The sequence below is a fragment of the Amblyomma maculatum genome, chromosome 7 (genome assembly GCF_055883805.1).
Source record: "Amblyomma maculatum isolate TAMU_Amacu chromosome 7, ASM5588380v1, whole genome shotgun sequence".
Taxonomy (NCBI): domain Eukaryota; kingdom Metazoa; phylum Arthropoda; class Arachnida; order Ixodida; family Ixodidae; genus Amblyomma; species Amblyomma maculatum.
This window is the reverse complement of record NC_139350.1, coordinates 72,617,968-72,636,061: the sequence shown is the minus strand read 5'-3', so window position 1 is coordinate 72,636,061 and position 18,094 is coordinate 72,617,968. Positions and strand designations below refer to the sequence as shown.

The following is an 18,094-nucleotide window of genomic DNA, read 5'->3' as shown; positions in this document are numbered from 1 at the left end:
GTAGCACATTATTTCGTTGCACTCTAGTTGTGTCTGGTTGCCTCCCTTCAGAACTAAAAATAGCTAACATAGTCCCAAGCCATCAAATTGGCTCCAAAACTGAGGTTTCAAAGTATACCGACCAATTTCTGTGAAAAGCGTAAACTGCAAAATTCTAGAACATGTTATTTACAGTGCCATTATAAAACACATAGAAAATAGCCACTTCTTTGTGAATGTACAGAATGGTTGCAGATCTGGGTTTTCATGTTCTACACAACTGTTCTGAGGGTGGAAATCAAGTTGACTGCACATTTTTGATAAAAAAAAAAAAGCATTTCACTGCGCACCGCATGCCCTTTTATTGCATAAACTTTCTTCCCTCGGCATTCACCACGCTATAGTTACATGGATTCGCGACTACTTTTCCGATAGATCGCAATATGTTGTCAATAATGATGTTACATCCCAGTCTGAAGATATTACTTCCGGTGTACCTCAGGGGCCAGTTTTGGAGTCATTGTTGCTTTTAATCTACGTTAATGATATTATCGAGAACATTTCCTGGAAAATCCGCTTGCATACCGACGACTGCATCGTATAAAGCCCGATTGTCACCGAACATGATGTTTGCACCCTGCAGCAAAATCAAGACAGCATCCATCAAAGGGGCATCAAATGGAGAATGAAGCAAAATTCAAATAAATGTAAACATGTTGCTTTTACACGAAAACGTAACCCTATAAATCCTGTGTACCGTTTCAATTCTACTCCTTTGGAAAGACTTTGGAAAAATATTCCCAATTTAAGTACCTCAGTGTGTACTTCAGGGAGGACCTTGAGAACCCACAATGACTACGTGATTGGCAAAGTCTCTAGAATGTTGAATTTCTTCCGGCGCAATTTCCATAAAGCCCCAGCAAATATAAAAGAATTATCGCACCTCACACACAAGAGACCTATTCTTGAGTATGCCGGCGCAGCGTGGGATCCATGTATGGTTACATTATCGGATGATTTAGAACGCGTACAGAATCGGGCAACACATTTTGGCGCCAATGATTACGACTTTCGGCACAGCTTTCAGCAATAAAGGAATATATTGGCTGGGAACTTCTCAGTAATAGGCGCAAGCACAGTAAACTAGAAATATTAAATTGCATCTATTTCAGCAAAACCGGAATTGATAAAACTATGTCGAGCTGCCACATTTTGTATCTGCACGTTGTGATCATGCTTTTAAGGTGCGATAAATTAAATATTGAACTAACATTTGTCAGTCCTCTTTTCCGCATGTCATATCTGCTTGGAACAAACTCTCCAAACTATTTCGTTGACTGCACATCTGTGGAAGCGTTTCGGGGTTTTATTCATAGAATCACACATACTTAACTTTGAATCATGTAATATACGCACGTGTGTGCTTGATTTTGCTGTATTTCATGGTTCCATGTGTTGTTTGAAGATCTCACAACCTGACAATAGACCTTGTAATGCTTGATTTCATTGTACGTCCTTCATACATTGCCTTCGGGCGCTGTAGGTATATGTGAATAAATAAATAAATAAATAAATAAAAATGTGCACTTGTCATTCGTCTTCCATTGTTGCGAAATCATATATGCGGCAGGTATCAGGAGTTCTCAGAAGTAAGTACGAGGACGGCGATGGTGATTAAGTCTTTCTTGGAAACTGGTACGCATGTACTTCAAACTAACTCCCGCAGACAGGAACAACCGGATAAATGTAGGTCTTGTACATGGCGCTCAACGTCTTAAGTAGAAAGTGTACAGTTAATTCAATAATCAAAGAAGCACGCGTGACATTACATAGAATTTAGAAAAGGGCATTGCATTTTTCTTGAGCATCTTAGAAACCATGAAGGTAGTCACCTCTACTACTGTTCGATCTTGCAGGTCCTAAGAATAAAGGATCGTACCTCTAGTTATAAAATTCGTGAGCTTTAGCACGCTAGCGGCGCTACACAAATTTTAACCACTCAGCAGTAAGAATTCTGAAAGTTACAAGGAGTGTTTTGTCTACAAAGACTGCACGTGTGAAGAAATCATCTTCTTGATTCCGACAGAGCAGAAAATTTATGAACTTGTGGAGCACAATAGCCCAGCAAGATGCGTGTCTCAAATATCAAGCGCACTACACACTAAAGTATAAAAATCACTATGCCCTGATGGATTTAAAGAAGGCGTAAGGAATCACAGAAATCACATAATAGTGCACATGCACGTGCATGCTAATAAAGAATACGGATGGCAAAAATGACTGTAGTTTATTGTTTCATTGTTCAGTACGCGCTCAATGTCAACATAAAGCTGAGCCAGCGGAGATTGTTCGACATGTATAAACAACTAACACCTTTATATACTTTATTCAAACAGAAACACAAGGCTGTACATGAAGAAGCGCCCATTATGGGCCGTAATTTGAGTTCTTGTCTTCCCCGCCTGTGACTTCGGCCGTTCGCTCAGTATGAGACCGCTCTCGAAACCAGATACGCAGTCCTCCCCTCGCCTTGAGAATCATCTCGTACGTGATTCTGAGTTGACTAACCGGTCTTGTAGATTCTATGGTGTACTTGCGAAGAACCTTGGCTAAGAGTGCCATGGCCTCCAACTTTGCAAAACGTTGACCTGGAGCATGAAAATAAGCCAAAATAATTTACACTCAAAACCATGCCTAAGGCAGCAACTTCTGTTCTAAGCTCTATTTTGCAGTTCTATTTGAGGTCTCTGCTAGAAGCAGGTTACATTCAGTGCCACACCCGTTGGCGTGTGGGTAAATGATCTCTTACCTACGCAGTTCTTGGGGCCTCCCGAGAAAGGAATGTAGCTGAAAGGATGGCGATTCCTCACTTCCGGTGTAAGAAAGCGCTCAGGAATGTAAAGGTCCGGATCTTTAAAGTATTCGGGGTTCCGATGGAGGCTGTATATGTTGATGAAGCAATTGGTTCCCTTCGGGATCTTGTATCCATCTGAAACGGCGGTCAATGGCCAGCATAGTTAGTTTGTGCCGTTTGTGAGTTATAGCTATGCATGCAAGGTTTGTACATGTTTTGACAAAGAACACAATGTACAGGAATGCAGCGAGAGGGGAAGTAGCAAAATAGGGACCACGAAAAAGAATGTACAGCCGTGGTTAAACATTCTGGGGGATTTTTTCAATGCTTTCTTATGCGACCACCCTGGATTACGGCAAAATAGATTGCGGAATTTTTCTAACACCGTGTATTGTTTTACATCGTGAATGTCGGCAAAAAGATTGTCGTCTACAGTTACATATTGAGTTTGGCGGCCATTTACAAATTGTTGAATGGTTTATTTCTTCGCATTAAAATCCGTCACATCCGCGTAAAGGGCGTTTTATATGATGTGATTCTCGCCGCAGCAGAGTGCGACTTCAGCCGTACAGCGACACAAGGGTACGCCGCTCCCGCCGCAGAGCGGCGGCGGCAGATTTTCAACGAGTTGGTCGCACGCCTCACCATCGCAGCGACCATCGCGAACGAAGCGGATGTGAGCCAACAGAATTCCGAGGTGTGATCTCACAGGAAGCAACGTAGCGGAAGCCGTTAAAACTACACTAGATGATATCATTCAGTTTGGAGGCCCTGCTGCCATGGCTGCTGCCGTGTTCGGTACGAACTCCTCACGTAAAACTCCGAGTCCTGTTTTCGGTTTAGTTGAATCGGTCTCATCCGCCAGTTGCTCGAAATGGACGCATTCATTTACGGCGTTTCTCTACATTGCTCCTTGATGCAGAAGGCGCCGCCGATCGCAATCAACCGCCCATTGAAGCCAAGCGCCTGCTTGACTGTTCTCCTCATCGGACCCGCGTGTTTTTGCTTCTAGCAGCTATTCTTGTTTTTAATTTTTTTCGAGAACTTTAAGGTGAAAGCGTGTATTCATTTGCGGGCGAACGGAAGTATTCGAAAAGCACGCTGACAGCGTACAAGAGGAAAAAACTTAAATATACCGTATTTTTTTTATACAGACCTTCATATTACAATAAAAGATGGATAAATAATAAGACCGTTCTACATTTGTTATTGTTAAATTATGCTGATGCCGCTCATGTCGCACCGACAGAAATCGCAGGCGCCGCAATCAGGCTGAAAGGGCTGTTGCGATTGGCGCCGCAACATTGTGACCGGACCGAAATTTTTCGTACGTGTCGCATCATGTGAAACCGCCTTAAGCTGTGCTATAAACAAAGAATGGAGCGGAAGTAAAAATAAATTTTGGTCTTCGCATGTTTTACTCTTAAATATATATAGGAAATAATAAAAAACAACTGATAATAAACACAGAACAAGTGCCGCCCCCGTGCCTCTGTTTTCGAGAAATCTTAAACTGTTAAGCACAAGCCCTACAAGAACAAAAAACAATTACCGCGAACCGCACAGTCACTTTCATTCGCTGCATTCAAAGTGAGGCCAAGTGAGGTGCCCACATTTTCACTAGCATAAAAAGAGGAAAGCCTTACGGCAGCATCTCTTCTCACCTATTGTAAGGTCCTCCTCAAGGACCCTACCGATGATCGGGACAGGCGGAAATAGCCGTAACGACTCCTGGAAAAATTCAAGAAAACGAAAACGCTGCTAGAACCACACAGTTAATACAGGACCACACACTCGCTTATTTAGCGAAGCGTTTTATAATACCGTTGCAATGTCCCAGTGAAAGCAGCGAGATGACTTTTGTGGCGGGAAAATTACGACAATCAAGCCTAATTAGTACTGCTTTATAGCCTTGCTGCGATAAGTGCTGAATAAACTTTCATACTTCGTTACTGGCATATCATAGGGGAGCTTCAATTATCCTGAAGGAAGGATAAAAAAAAAAAGGGCAAAAGCACAGCTGGGTGAAGCCAACTGCACCTCGTTTGCTTTTTAAGGGGCGTCCCACCGGGCAGTCTACATTCTACTTATAGGCGATTTAATTGTAGTAAGAAATATACGAAATCATTAATATTCGTATGAGCACCAATTCTACTTTCGGTAATCTTTAGAGGGGGTTAAGAAACACCCGGTACAGACGTTTTTTTTTTATTACCATTTTAACGCCTGAATGTAGGAGACTTAACGACCCAGAGTCCGTGAAACAAGAAAAAAAAAAAAGTCAAGTGTCTGAACGCATGCGCTAGTATATTGGAGCGCTCCACACAGCGACTTTAACGAACGAACCGCACGCGACTGCAATGCACAAGCGAGTGTTTAGCGTGGAGATTGGTGGGCCGCACTATAACGAAGATTTTGAAATTGAAAGATTCTTTGAACAGCGCTATTTCACATTTTTGCCTTGCTTCTTTATTTAAGAGGTGAATACAAATTCTTTGCGTGAACTGGAAATCGGTGGCGTGTCAATGGCCTATTGGATATTATCGAGAGCGCCTTCTATGCCCCTGTAGAACGTGCTGACGCACGTTACAGTTTGTGGACGGCGGCCTCAGTCGCTCACATTTATAGAGTGAATGCGCGCTCGTCCTTTCTTCAAAACGCGCTTGACATCACTGTTGTGCGCTACCGCAAGACCGCTACCACACGTTCTTTATGCATTCTGCAGGGTTTCTTTAAAAACTGGAAAAAAAGACCACGTACAAGATATGCTGCCAGAAAAAGTAATTTTATTTTAACACACACACACACACACACACACACACACACACACACACACGCGCACACACACACACACACACACACACACACACACACACACACACACACACACACACACACACACACACACACACACACACACACACACACACACACACACACACACACACACACACACACACACACACACACACACACACACACACACACACACACATATATATATATATATATATATATATATATATATATATATATGCCGCGCCGGGGTGGTGCAGTGGTAAGACGCCCGACTACTGTGCCGGAGTACCCGGGTTCGAACCAGACCTCGGCAGCTGCGTTTCGATGGAGGTGAAACGGAGTGGCGTCCGTGCGCTGTGCGATGTCAGTGCACGTTAAAGAACCCCAGGTGGTCGAAATTTCCGGAGTCCTCCACTACGGCGTCTCTCATAGCCTTAGTCGCTTTGGGACGTTATACCCCACAAACCAAACCAAACCATATATATATATATACTCTACTACATAACGAGACGCACCTCATCTCTTAAGCGTCCACTCTGAAGTGAACTGAAAGCTTCCATAATTGCTGTGGGTAATTACTAATTTAGTGGAATTTAGAACACTCCAAAGTGCGCCGCCATGGCGGGAAACAATACATCTTTTGGTTTCGCCCAGCTGTGGTGCATCGCTTTTTAAAAATTTTCTTTCAAAATAAATGAAACGTAGACAATAATTTAATGTTCGTCCTCACAAATGAAATCTGAGTGAGTTCTCAGTCGTCCCTTTTTTCCTTTATTTTCGCCGCAGGTAACTGTTATACTGTTAAAGATACTGTTATTTGATAGCTATATATATACAAGGCACTCTCGTGCAAATGAACCCATTTTCTTTGCACGGAGCTAAAAGTTTGAATTAAGTTTTGAATTAAATTAAGCCTTAGTATGAAAGATAGTTTTTCCAGAATAATTAGTTTGCAGGAGAATGATAATAATTATGCAAAACTCCAAAGCCTGCACCGATGATGGATGGTGACTTCTTTTTTTAATTTGGGGAGGGGGGGGGGGGGTGCTTACTTTGTTTATCTCCTGACAGAGGCTCCGAGATGTCCTCGTGAAGTTCCGCACAAAGGTACATTCGACATTCCTAACGACGAGCTAACAGTAGCAACCAGGCAGTGATAACTTCAACAGCTAACAGAACATACCAGTGACATGTGCCGTTGCCCTTCAGGGCAGGTATGCAGAATGATGAGCAGATATTTCGCAATAAAGGGTTCTTAATGAGCATTTGTGCGCCAGCGAAGGGGCAAGTGCGTGGCGCTAACCTGAAGGTCAAAGGGCTATGGAAGCGCCTTGATAGCCTTTCATGCAATGAAACTTAAAAAATATCGTTAATTTCTTGATCAGGCCGGGGAGGTGCGGTCATTACGGCGCTCGGCTACTGTTCCCAAGGATGCCGGATCGAATCCCGGCCTCGGCGGCCGCTTTCTCGATGGAAGCGGAGAGCAAGGCGCCCGTGTGCTGTGCGATGTTAGTGCACGTTAAAGAACCTCAGGTGGTCGAAACTTCCGGAGTCCTTCATAACGGCGTCTCTCATAGCCTGAATCGCTTTGGGACGTTAAACTCCAGAACCCAAACGAAACCAAACGTTAATCTCTTGACACTAAGAGTGTCTCCAAGTGCTTGAGTCAAGCTCTCTTTGTTTACACTGCACGTGTTGCGGCGCAGAGGTTAACGTCTTTGCCCGAAGCTTTGCGCTTCAGAGTACAAGTGGGAGTAAATATCGAGCTGCTGATATCGTAGCTTTTAAGGTCAGTCTTATTAGTATTCGTGCTTATACTTATTAGGCTTCACCTCACGAATGCTTGCTGGTTAGGTTCACGCAGCGCAACAGAGACACAGGAATTTTGCCTTACGAACGTTTACATATCAAATGCAACCCAGAAAGCCAATTCAGCTGCCCTGTCAAATTCCAGAGTAAGACCATCAGTTTCCGCCGTTGTTTGAACAAAAACGCACAAAAAAGGAATATTGTTTACGAGTGTTCAAGGACAAATACTGACACTCAATACCTTCGTGTGCCGCTATATAACCTCCATCATGGTGGTGCAGTGGTTAGGGCGCTGGATTACTGAGTTCATCTAATGTTTTGGGGGGACCCCAAAGGTGAAATTTATTTGTAAACGGGGAATGATTACTCATTAGCATTTACCACACAGCAGAAAATTACTTTCGAACTCGGTTGCGGCGGCCGTCTTTCGATGGAGGCGAAATGCAAGGCGCCCATCTACTGTGTGATGCGAGTGGATGTTGAGTAACTACAGGAAGTCAAATTTATACGAAGCCTTTCACCATGGCGTCCCTCATAGTTTGAGTTGCTACGGGATAGTAAAGCCCTCTAAATCGAACAAAAGCTTTATGTAAGCCTACAGCGTGTCTGCTCTTTTCAGTGCTTTTTACACGTCAGTGAGTTATGATAAAATAGCCCAGAAGTGCGCAGCATAATACTCCTTTCTATCTTTGCTGATACGCGCGCACTTACAGCACCCTAGAATGAGCCAATAATGCATACGGACTCGCATGTGATATTTCTGCCTATTCATATAGCATCTGCGTCTACCTCTTAGATGTTTGACGAAATACACGCAATATCACTCAGAGCATTGCTTCAAACGTTCAACCTAAACAGCGCCAGTGTGCAACTTGGCGATTACCAAGCTTCATTTTTCTTAGTCAGCACGCGACTAAATCAAATCTACCATCTCTCGCCTCTCCTGTAATATGTTATCTTCAGTTTGACGGCTATGCGAAATGCGTTTTCAATTTTTGTGTTCTCAGCTTTACACGCAATCAGCCCTTTCTCCTGTAGAGTAGTAAATCGCACGTTTAAATTTTTATAATTTATGGCTGAGCAGGGTGCACCTTAAATGTTCTGAGTTTCCGAGTACAGAGTGGCCTTATGCATTGAAGTTCGTGCTCCATTTGACTAGTTCATTCCTTCCAACCTTTACAGCGCAGTTCATAAAAAAGAAAATTTGCTCCTTTTCATGCACTCTCGAGACGATTGGAGACGAAAAACAAACCAACCTTGAAGCACATATCCAGGTACTTCATCCGCTTCAGGTCGTTACCAGTGATGTCTCTCTCAGTATCCCCGAGGAAAATGTCGTCAAGTTCTCGGTGAACTTCGGCCAATGCTTTCGGATGCAGCCCAAGCATATAGAAGGCCCAGCCAACAGCTGATGTGGTAGTATCCGTACCCTGCGACACCGAATGAATCCTCCATGAATCCCGAACCATGAATCCTCCATCTGATGCTTCCCTGTAACACTTCCCGAATGGCGAATGCATTGATCGCTTACTTTTACGCCACCCTTTTAATGGAGACGACAGGAGCGGATATAAGAGCAGGTGTACCCACCAGCAAGAAAGATTTTGAGGTGAGATGAAGTTTTAACTTAAAGCAAAATGAAAGCCGAAGAGTGTAAGGTTAATTGGCTGTGGTGGAGCAAGAAGAATAAAGAGCTTGCATCTGCATCTGAGTATGGCAGATGTTACGCAGGCTGCAATCAAATTTCACTATTAGAGGCACCCTGTTTTATTTTCGCCTTCACTTGTACATTTACCAAGGGTTACGCGATTAACGTACCTTATTCAATGGAGTGCCAAACAAATGGCACCCAGTTCTGAGGCGTACGATCACTTAGGACGTTTTCGGTTCAGATAGGACTCCACTCGGTAATCCTAACTATGTGGTGCATGCGAGGCATCTTAAAATTTTCTCTCTATTTTCAATGTATCAGCAAACATGTTATATTTCTGATGGAAAATATGCACTTTAACAACGATAGAGAAAGTATATAATTACTATATTCAGTATATGAAAGTGTTGCCACCAGCGGCGGCTTCCTTCACTGCATGCCGACTTTACCATCGGCCGCCTCATTACAAAAGGCTTGTGCATGACGCAGTCAGTTGAAATCGCACGTTTTCCGCATCTGAATCCGGCCGGTTGCAGCGTATGACTCGGGTAACTAAATAATATTGAAAGAAAGTATTTCGCGTCTCGTATATTGCAAATTCCTTATCTGAAGTGGAGTTGCGTTCAAATATTTCGCCGCTGGAGACAACTAGCTTGAAAATGCTTTCAATAGGACCGCCTGTAGAGTCTTGCCCAGATCGCTCGGCAAGAATGGCCGACTGCATGCACGCAAACACTTGATTTCAAAATCACTTGATGCAGTCGGGAATTTTTCTCGACAAAGATATGATCGATAGGCTGTAGCAAAGTCTAAGAAGCCCTTAGTTCTGTCTTCACAATGGACCAGCAAATTATGCGGTTTAATCCATTCCATGCAAATAGGGTTTTTTTGTTGCAAACATTTTTATCCCGTTTTTAAACGAGGGCGAAGCCGCTGCGCATCTAGAACCCATTACTGGCAGTTAAGGCAGAAATCATCCTTGTGAAAAAAAAAAAAAAAAAAAGTTACCTATATGAAATATCACCGAAAACTGTTGTCTTTCACTTTGCCCCTCCCTCCCCCGTGCAAATTTCAAAGGCTTGTGCTTCATTCTGTCATGTGCAAAAAGGAACAAAAAAGGCATCTCATCAGAGTTGAAGGACAAGCAAGCTGGCGTTTTCTTCATATTGCAGGGTTCTTCTTGGGCATAAAATCTTAAGCGGGATCCTAATGCCGCGTTATGCTGTTGTGAAATGTTTAGCGTGCAATACTTCATTCCGCACGATATTGAAACGAGATATTCTAAGCATGACAAATCCCTTCGGCCATTTAAATGTAGTTTTTTTTTGTTGAGTATTTCGGAGGTAAAAATACAAACGCAATCAATCTTGACCCGGTAGTGTTCCAATGACAAGCGTTCTCACCGCGAAAACCAGACAGTCGACATCCTTCTTGACCTCAGCGATGCTGTAGCGGCTTTCTTGCAAATGAGCCTTGAGAAACCTGTCCACTATAACTGGCTCCTGCTCTTGCAAATAGCCATTCGGGGCGTATTCCCGGGGCTCACTCTCCAGCTCATCTGCTACCCGCTGCAGCTTGCCTTTACGCCGCTCCAGCACCTGGAACATCGTAATGGAGCATTCAAGAAATGAGAGCATTTCTTGTGACTGCATGAACTTCTAGCGAACAGCCGTCCCAAAAGAACTCCAAAGATCCAAATAGATGTAAATTCACTCTGACAACAACCATTCTTATATCAGCGTTTACCTACCGGCCTAAATATATTTCTAGTTATTTAGGCACGCGGTGATACTTCGGAAACATGGTGTCTTGGTATTGCATAACGTTACTCAAAATGCAATTATAAAGCTCCCACCATTAGTCCGGGTTCTGCGATGAAGGTCTGCGCAAACAGCTGTCATATGGTCGTGGGGTAATTGAATGCGGCGAGCGAAAATAACATTGCAACTTAAAGCCCACAAACGAAGCTATATCTGTATGTAGGAAAATAAATTAAAAACTAAACTTAGAGAAAAAAAAACGCACAAATAACGACTCACACCGGGAGGAGCGAAACCTACATTATACTCAAACTTTGCGAAGCCGACAGGTGGCTTACATTTCCCGTGCACCGGTCGTAGTTTCATACGGAACACTTTTTTCGCCCTTTACCATACTCCTTACGGTACGTACATATTGAGTGTGCTTAGAAATCGGCTCATTATCTATGAACTTCGAGTGTATTTTCCCACGTTACTTACTCCCTTGTCATGTAGTTACGTGGCATAAAGCCATACTTAAGAAGGTTGAACAGCTTTAGCTAATGAATGCTTTTTGTGCTGCACTCTATCAGGGAAATAATGTCCGCCCTGTCGAAATTTCCACTCGCGCAGCGTGCGCTGAAGACCACTTTTAATCTCGGTTCTACATAAACTAACTCGGTTCTATTTAATTCTATTTAGGTTCCAGTTTTAACTTTTGCTCCACTTCGTTTGTCAGGAATGAGGCTCTGTGTGTGGTGGCAATTTAAGTAGTATCTTCGTGGCGCAGTTTGCTGGAAGAAGCTAAGTTCAAGTGATACTGCCGTCTTTCCACCTTTATCGTGCTTTAGTAAACTGAAATCCGTTCCAGCAAAAAGCCGTGGTGTTCGATACAGAGATTCGGGCAGAGCCGTGCACAAAAAGTTGACTGTTACCATATAGCGCCCTTCACACATTCGTATTCCCGCTTTTTCCTATTGGGCGTTTCGAATTCTTTTCTTACTGGCTTGCAATTCTAGCAGCAAAAATTAGTGTGGTATTTGATGAATTTGCATGACGTTGCAATAAAGTCCGCGCTACAAGCAAATAGGCGAAATAACGAGACAGGGTTTACTTGTTTCTTTCGTTCTCGCTCTCTATTATCGGCGCTAGTTTCTATTTCCTTGCACTGTCACCGTTTATTCATATTTCGTATGAGGCTGAAGGTTCTGATGACAGAGGTTTTGCTTTTATTCTTCAGTTTCGTTGCAGCTAGGTGAGGAAATATATATTTTCCCGTTTTTTTTTTTCCTTCTTGTTTTCTTTTTTCGTTTTTGTTGTCACTGTACTAAATTAAATCCGGCACTCGTCATTCTGCACTTATTCATTTAGAACTCCTCGTATCTACTTAAAGTGGGGGTCAATTACGCGGATCAAGGGGTTTAACCAGGCTGCAAGCGCTTAAAATTAACATGGTTCTGTCTTTGGGGTTTAACGTCCAAAAGCGACTAAAGCTATTAGAGATGCCTTAAAAATGGAGACAATGGTTACGTAACTGCTTATAACTAAATTATAGCCTTCACAAAATACAGCAGTTGAGGGCAACATTACTTCGCGAAAGATTCACGCGCTCCCTCTTTCAAAAGCGCTGAGAATGAAAATTTGAGGCAAGGCGAACGCGCTGGCAAACGCAGGACACCACTGCGCCGAACAAGCGTTTCTAGGAGTATGATGCTTAATGCGCCTCTTGCCTCCCTCTTGATATGAGTCAGTCGAACGAGAAACTGTAAGCAGCCTCAAGCACAATTGAACTTAGGTCCTTTTGCCGTCTTTCGATTTGGCTGCTGTACTTCCCGAAAGGATTTGATGGTTCGGTGTGAAAGAATACAAAGTATACATAGAGGACCTTGAAAAAAGTAGAGAGATGAATCATGTAAATGCAGACTGTTTAGCGAAATGAAGCTACAGGCGAGCAGTTAGATAAAACTCACCACCCAAGCAACAAAGCGCATCTCACAGATATATGTGTGCAAGGTGCCTGTCCTATAGGTGCCGAAGGGTTGGAAGCGTGCAGAGCACGTACTGGGAAACTCTTAATAAAATAGCTCACAATCAGGTTTTTATGTTGATGAAGAAAGCAATATGTAGTCATACGGCAAAGTTGTCTAAAAGATCTTTTTATCTTTTTGTTCGGGTTCAAGTGGATGGAGCTCGCAGAGCAGCGGGTGAATTGGAGAAATATGGGAGGGGCCTTCGCCCTGAAGGATATATAGTCGGGCTGACTAGGATGTGGCTCTCGCTTAGAAAACCCGGTCGAGGTACCGGGCTAGCGACATGTAATGTCTCTTTCATCAGGTCAGGTCATTTTGTTTCTCCTCCGCTGCAAAGCGGCTGGCCACCACATCGTCATCATCGTCAATATTTTTTATGGCAGGTAGATATTGTTCGAGCCATACACCAGTCAAAGTAGTAACAGAGTGCCATGAAGATGGAAGGATGATAGCCTATGAACGTCGAATATGTTATGGCTAACAAGGGAGGTCGACAATCGGGTTCTCTCGACGTCGGTACAGCGTCAACGCAAATAAGGCTTCTGTGCGTTGCGGTAATGGATATAGCAGCTGCCGGGATTTCCTTGCGTGCACTTTTTCTGATATCAGAGTTACTTTAATTGCTCTCCTTATATCCTACTTACTGCGAGAGTGCATTTTTCCATCTCTCGAATGGAATGGTGGTATAGCCTTCCTTCGGAGGTCCTGTCGTAAATGAAGTCATGCCATAGCCAGGGACGGAAGATGCGTACTCCGATGAGGAACATCAACCTGCATTACAAGAGTAACGGAGATAAAGCAGCGTGTTCGACGCAGGCCACCGCGCAGCAGCGAGGGGGCAGCTCACGGGATCAAATACACCGCTATTTATTTTCTGGGTTTTGGCGCTGGTAAAATGGGGAATGTAATTCAAAATGTCTTTCTTTAGGAAGTTAAACATTGCTGCGATAATTCCAGCGGAACATTGAACTGGCGAAAATTATTCAAGACTGCAACAAGCGATGAAGTAATGGTGGCATGGAAGTCTGGACTAAAAAAGAAAATGTGTTTAAGCTTGCTTGTAATAATTTCAATAGTTTTACATATAGCAGTGACTGCTCTCCACTCTAGCTTCACTTGTCATTCCAACAGGAAGCTAGAGGTACTTTCCACGGGAGTGCTCGAGGAGTGCACAGGCGAAGACGTTACTGCCTCTTCTACAGACATGTCAATAACTGCGCTGCAATCTACGGCCCTCCGCTGAAGTAATGCAACCGAGGGCCGCATTCGCAAGCAGTCCATGCAGTGACACTTGATGTGCACCCCTTTTGCTCCTGACAGTACTAATGTCTCTCGACATACGGTACTTAAAATTCAAAGAATTTTTATTTCTCTGCCCCAGCAAACAAAATGCAAATTAGGCTAAGAAAGAAACCCCCTTTGAAGTTGCAACCATACACAATATCAAATCACTTTATATACTTGAGCTTTTAAGTTGTTGCAGTGTTTTTGCGCACATCATTTCAGGCTAAGTTACCGTTGTGCGCCAGGCTCGCCAGGTACGCCCTTTTTGAAGTGTCTGTATATTATAGTTTTCCGCATCTTTGATATCTAGTACGGCTGCCACTCAGCGAAGGACGCCGAGAGTTCGTTTCTCGAGGCTGGATACAATTCCCTGTTCGAAATGCACGAGTAGACATATTGTAGCTCATATAGGCGCCTAAACCAGGCACTGTTTCGGCGAGTGATTCGGTCTCAGCTCTCAGTGTGAAGAACGGTGTCGACATTAGCCTCACAGCGCTGGAAGTCAACGTGCACAAAACTGGCCTGTACTTAGGCCGAGTATTTTTCAGCATTTATTTTTTGAATATTCGGCGGGGATTACCGCTGTTTACATGCATTTTTGACATAGGTGTTTTTTCTCCTGTTGCGTTGTGCAAACTGCAAAATGGGGCCATTATCGATGAAAAAAAGCAAAAAGCGATTATGGAAGCAAAAAGCGTGAATTTTATCTACTGTAGCTGATTTTAATAGACTTAAAGAATATTTACACTGTAACCAACCATGGCAGCGCACTCCTTTGTGTTAACAGCAAGGAATATTGAGAGTGCTCAATGTTAGCGCTTGACAACTGCAACCTTAAATGTCCAAAGACGCTTCGCTGGATGCATATGTCACTGCGCACAGTTTACAAAGCAAATGACACTCGACAACAGCGCTCACAGTGTACTGGCGGGAACTGCTGAACTCTGATTGGAGCTTGTTCAGTTTGGAGTCGTCCAGCATGCTATGAGTATGTAGTACATCTGTTCACATCGAATGAATTCATCTGGCAGCTTTCCTAACAGGTCTCCTACTATTACTTCCGCGAAGAATGCGGGTGTGTCGTCTGAAAACAAGTTCGTTTGGTTGGGAAATGTGTCTTGGGGAGAAGCTGACTTACAGATTTCCGCTAAGGGACTATTTCTGCGGCAACGGAAGTGCTAGCGGGTGTGTATCGGTGACGGGCGCGGCAGAGCCTGGATAGTCTCCCTCCCTCTCTCTCTCCTCCTTCCTAGCACTTTTTTGAGTGCCTCTGCTTGCTTCTCCACTCCAAAGAGAAGCAATGGGACGTTTTTTGTTTTGTTTTGTTTTGTAAAGAATGGGCTTTTCGCTAGCATGAACTACCAAGAAACCGAGATGTTTTTGGTTTTAACCGATTCCTTAATACTTTTACCGGCGGATGGTTATTGGTGTTTGTCGGTTAAAACCGGAAATTAGACGGTCTACTTGTGTGACAAGTCCTATGCTCACTCGGCGTGCTTGTAGCCTTCATATATAGGTCAAAATCCTACATTGTGAACCCTGCGTGCTACGCCGAGGAGCAGCGATGCTTGGGCTGCAGCACCAAAGAATTCGTCTCGCACGCACAATGTTTTTCTCGCCCATGCTAAAGGCAAAGGGCCAGCCGAGCCTTTCCGAACTTTGAATTCAAAAGCAAGTTCATGGCGAAGCCACTTGAGAATTTTTAGCATTGGCAACCGTATAGTCTTATCCGCGCAAGAATATTGAGAGTGTCCGCGCATTAAAAAAGGAATTATCATGGTTATGATTCTTTGGTTTGGTTATGATTAGAATCTCACACCACCGAATAAAAAAAAAAAAAGCAGAATGACATATGCAGTAGCGTGTTATCCGCTTTTCTGCGCTGTTCTCAGACCTCGTTTTCGTGTCTCTAGAGACATACTTCTAATATTCTGTTGCCGCTGCTACTTCAAGATATGGAGGAATTCAGAAAGTTGCCAAAAAATGTGCGATGGCAATTTGCTATCGCCCACGTTTCTACATTTTGGACCAAGAAAAGCAATGGGCAAATGGAGACTGAACGGCATGCGCGCGCACATGCATACTAAAGGCAACCAAAGAAAGACTGCTCTGTTAACAATATTTTGTCTTCCTAGATAATTTGTTTTTGACAGAGTAATCACCGTTATTTGTACACCTTTGTTGGCTTGCGAAAAAAGAGGAGGAACGGAGGGAATGTCCCGCCAACAGAAGTATTAGAGAGGTCAACGCGCTTGCCGCAGGCTCTGTGGGCGTCTTTTAGGGGTTATTTTTGCCTCCTCGCAAGGTGTAAGAAATGTTCCAAAACTTACTGAGGAAACCGAGAGTCGCCGACATCAAGTAAAAAACAGCAGAATTGTTTTCGGAAGAAAAACAAAAAGCAGCCGTGCACTGTGCGACTTCAGGGCACGTTAACTAACCCCAGACCTCAAAAGTATCCGGAGCCCTCCACAATGAAGTCCCTTAGACCCTGATTGTTTTAGACTTTAAACCTTGTAAGCCATGAAGCAAACCAAAAGTATCCAATCATTTTACGACTCTAAAATAATGAATTCAATATTAGAAGGAGAAAGCAGCGAAAGCCCTTGGCGGGGTATGAATTTCGCATTCAGTGCTCTTATAATTTTATTTATGGTGGTGACTGTGGCTGCTCAACTTTTAAATATGACTGAGTTCATGCTGCTTGTAACCCAATCTTGAGATTTTTCCTAAGCACCATCATCGTCCCTAGCGACGAATGATGTACTGTCGGCGGCAAAATAATCCAGGACGGTTCATCTCAAACCAAAGTCGATAGCTCTGCTTTCAGCAGGGAGCTCGGGACTAGATTTCTTGAGGTGAAAATCCTATACCTGCGGTGTGATGTGAGCTTGTAAAATGAGACGATCGCTAACAAACGGGACACTACTACGCCATAATTGCCTTTTCGCGTGTTCGGGGCTTTTGTCTATAATGTGTCAGGTGGAACGAGATCTGGCAGGGAGCACATGGAGCTCAACGAGAACCCTCTCGCGCTATTTGCGTCATAGATTGTCAGAATAGGTTTGATTTGGTTTGACTGATGGTGTTTAATTTCCCAAAGCGAATCATGCTATGAGAGGCAACGTAGTGGAGGGCTTCAGAAATTTCGACCAACTGGGATTCTTTAACGTGGACTGACATCGCGCAGGACACAGGCGCCTTCCTTTTCGCCTCCATCGAAAAGAGGCCGCCACGGCCGGGATTCGATCCAGCATCCTTAGGCACAGCATTCGAGCACCCTAACCACTGCACCACCGCGGCGGAGCGGCTGTCAGAATAGAGGCTGTCTTTAGGTTTTCAGCAGGCAGGAATGGTAAAATGAAAAGCTATTTATGACATGCATGTGGAAGAAGCTGGCAGCCATCAAAATGAAGTAAAACATAAGTTTTTGTTTTTGCAACAAAGTCTATAACAGAAATATTGCGTGATATAGGAGGAAGATGGCAGGGGAGAGTGCTGTTGGTGGCCTCAGCCGAGTGTATCGGAATGATTGATTCTAGCGCCGAAAAGGAAGCGTCCGACATGGAGCAATAGGGAGCAACCGTAACAACGATGCGACTGCTACAGACACACCACTAATCATAAACGTTTGTCTGATATGTAAGTAGTATAGACGCTGACACCAAAGATGAATCAAATAATTCTAAAAAGGCAACATACACGAAGAAAAACCTAAAGCTGACAAGTGCACTGGTTCTGAAGCGATGACCACAAAACGTTTTCCTTAGAAATGCTGAGCCTTTAAAAGCATTTCGTCAAGTCATGTAACCGCACGTCCACACCGAAGGAAAATGAATGGGCGGCAGGAGTAAGGCACGAATTTTCGTTCACGGATGGTGTCCCGGACACTCCAAAAAGCCACGTGTGGTAGCGTCGCAGCCGCACGTAATTTTCGGATAAATGCACGCTA

At 43.8% G+C, this 18,094-nt stretch overlaps 1 protein-coding gene across 1 annotated transcript in view; it reads right to left on the bottom strand.

The window, feature by feature from the left end:
• Positions 1–2,406: 2,406 nt before the first annotated feature.
• The window catches only part of LOC146183622 (cytochrome P450 4V2-like), a 33,822-nt gene continuing 18,134 nt past the window's right edge, over positions 2,407–18,094 (bottom strand). Inside the window, exons 6-11 of the mRNA XM_084608388.1 lie at positions 13,506–13,632; positions 10,496–10,690; positions 8,698–8,871; positions 4,498–4,564; positions 2,789–2,968; positions 2,407–2,627 (exon numbers count right to left, since the gene is read on the bottom strand). Of these exons, the coding sequence (XP_084464514.1) occupies positions 2,407–2,627; positions 2,789–2,968; positions 4,498–4,564; positions 8,698–8,871; positions 10,496–10,690; positions 13,506–13,632 (964 nt within the window). The remainder of the gene's footprint in view (positions 2,628–2,788; positions 2,969–4,497; positions 4,565–8,697; positions 8,872–10,495; positions 10,691–13,505; positions 13,633–18,094) is intronic.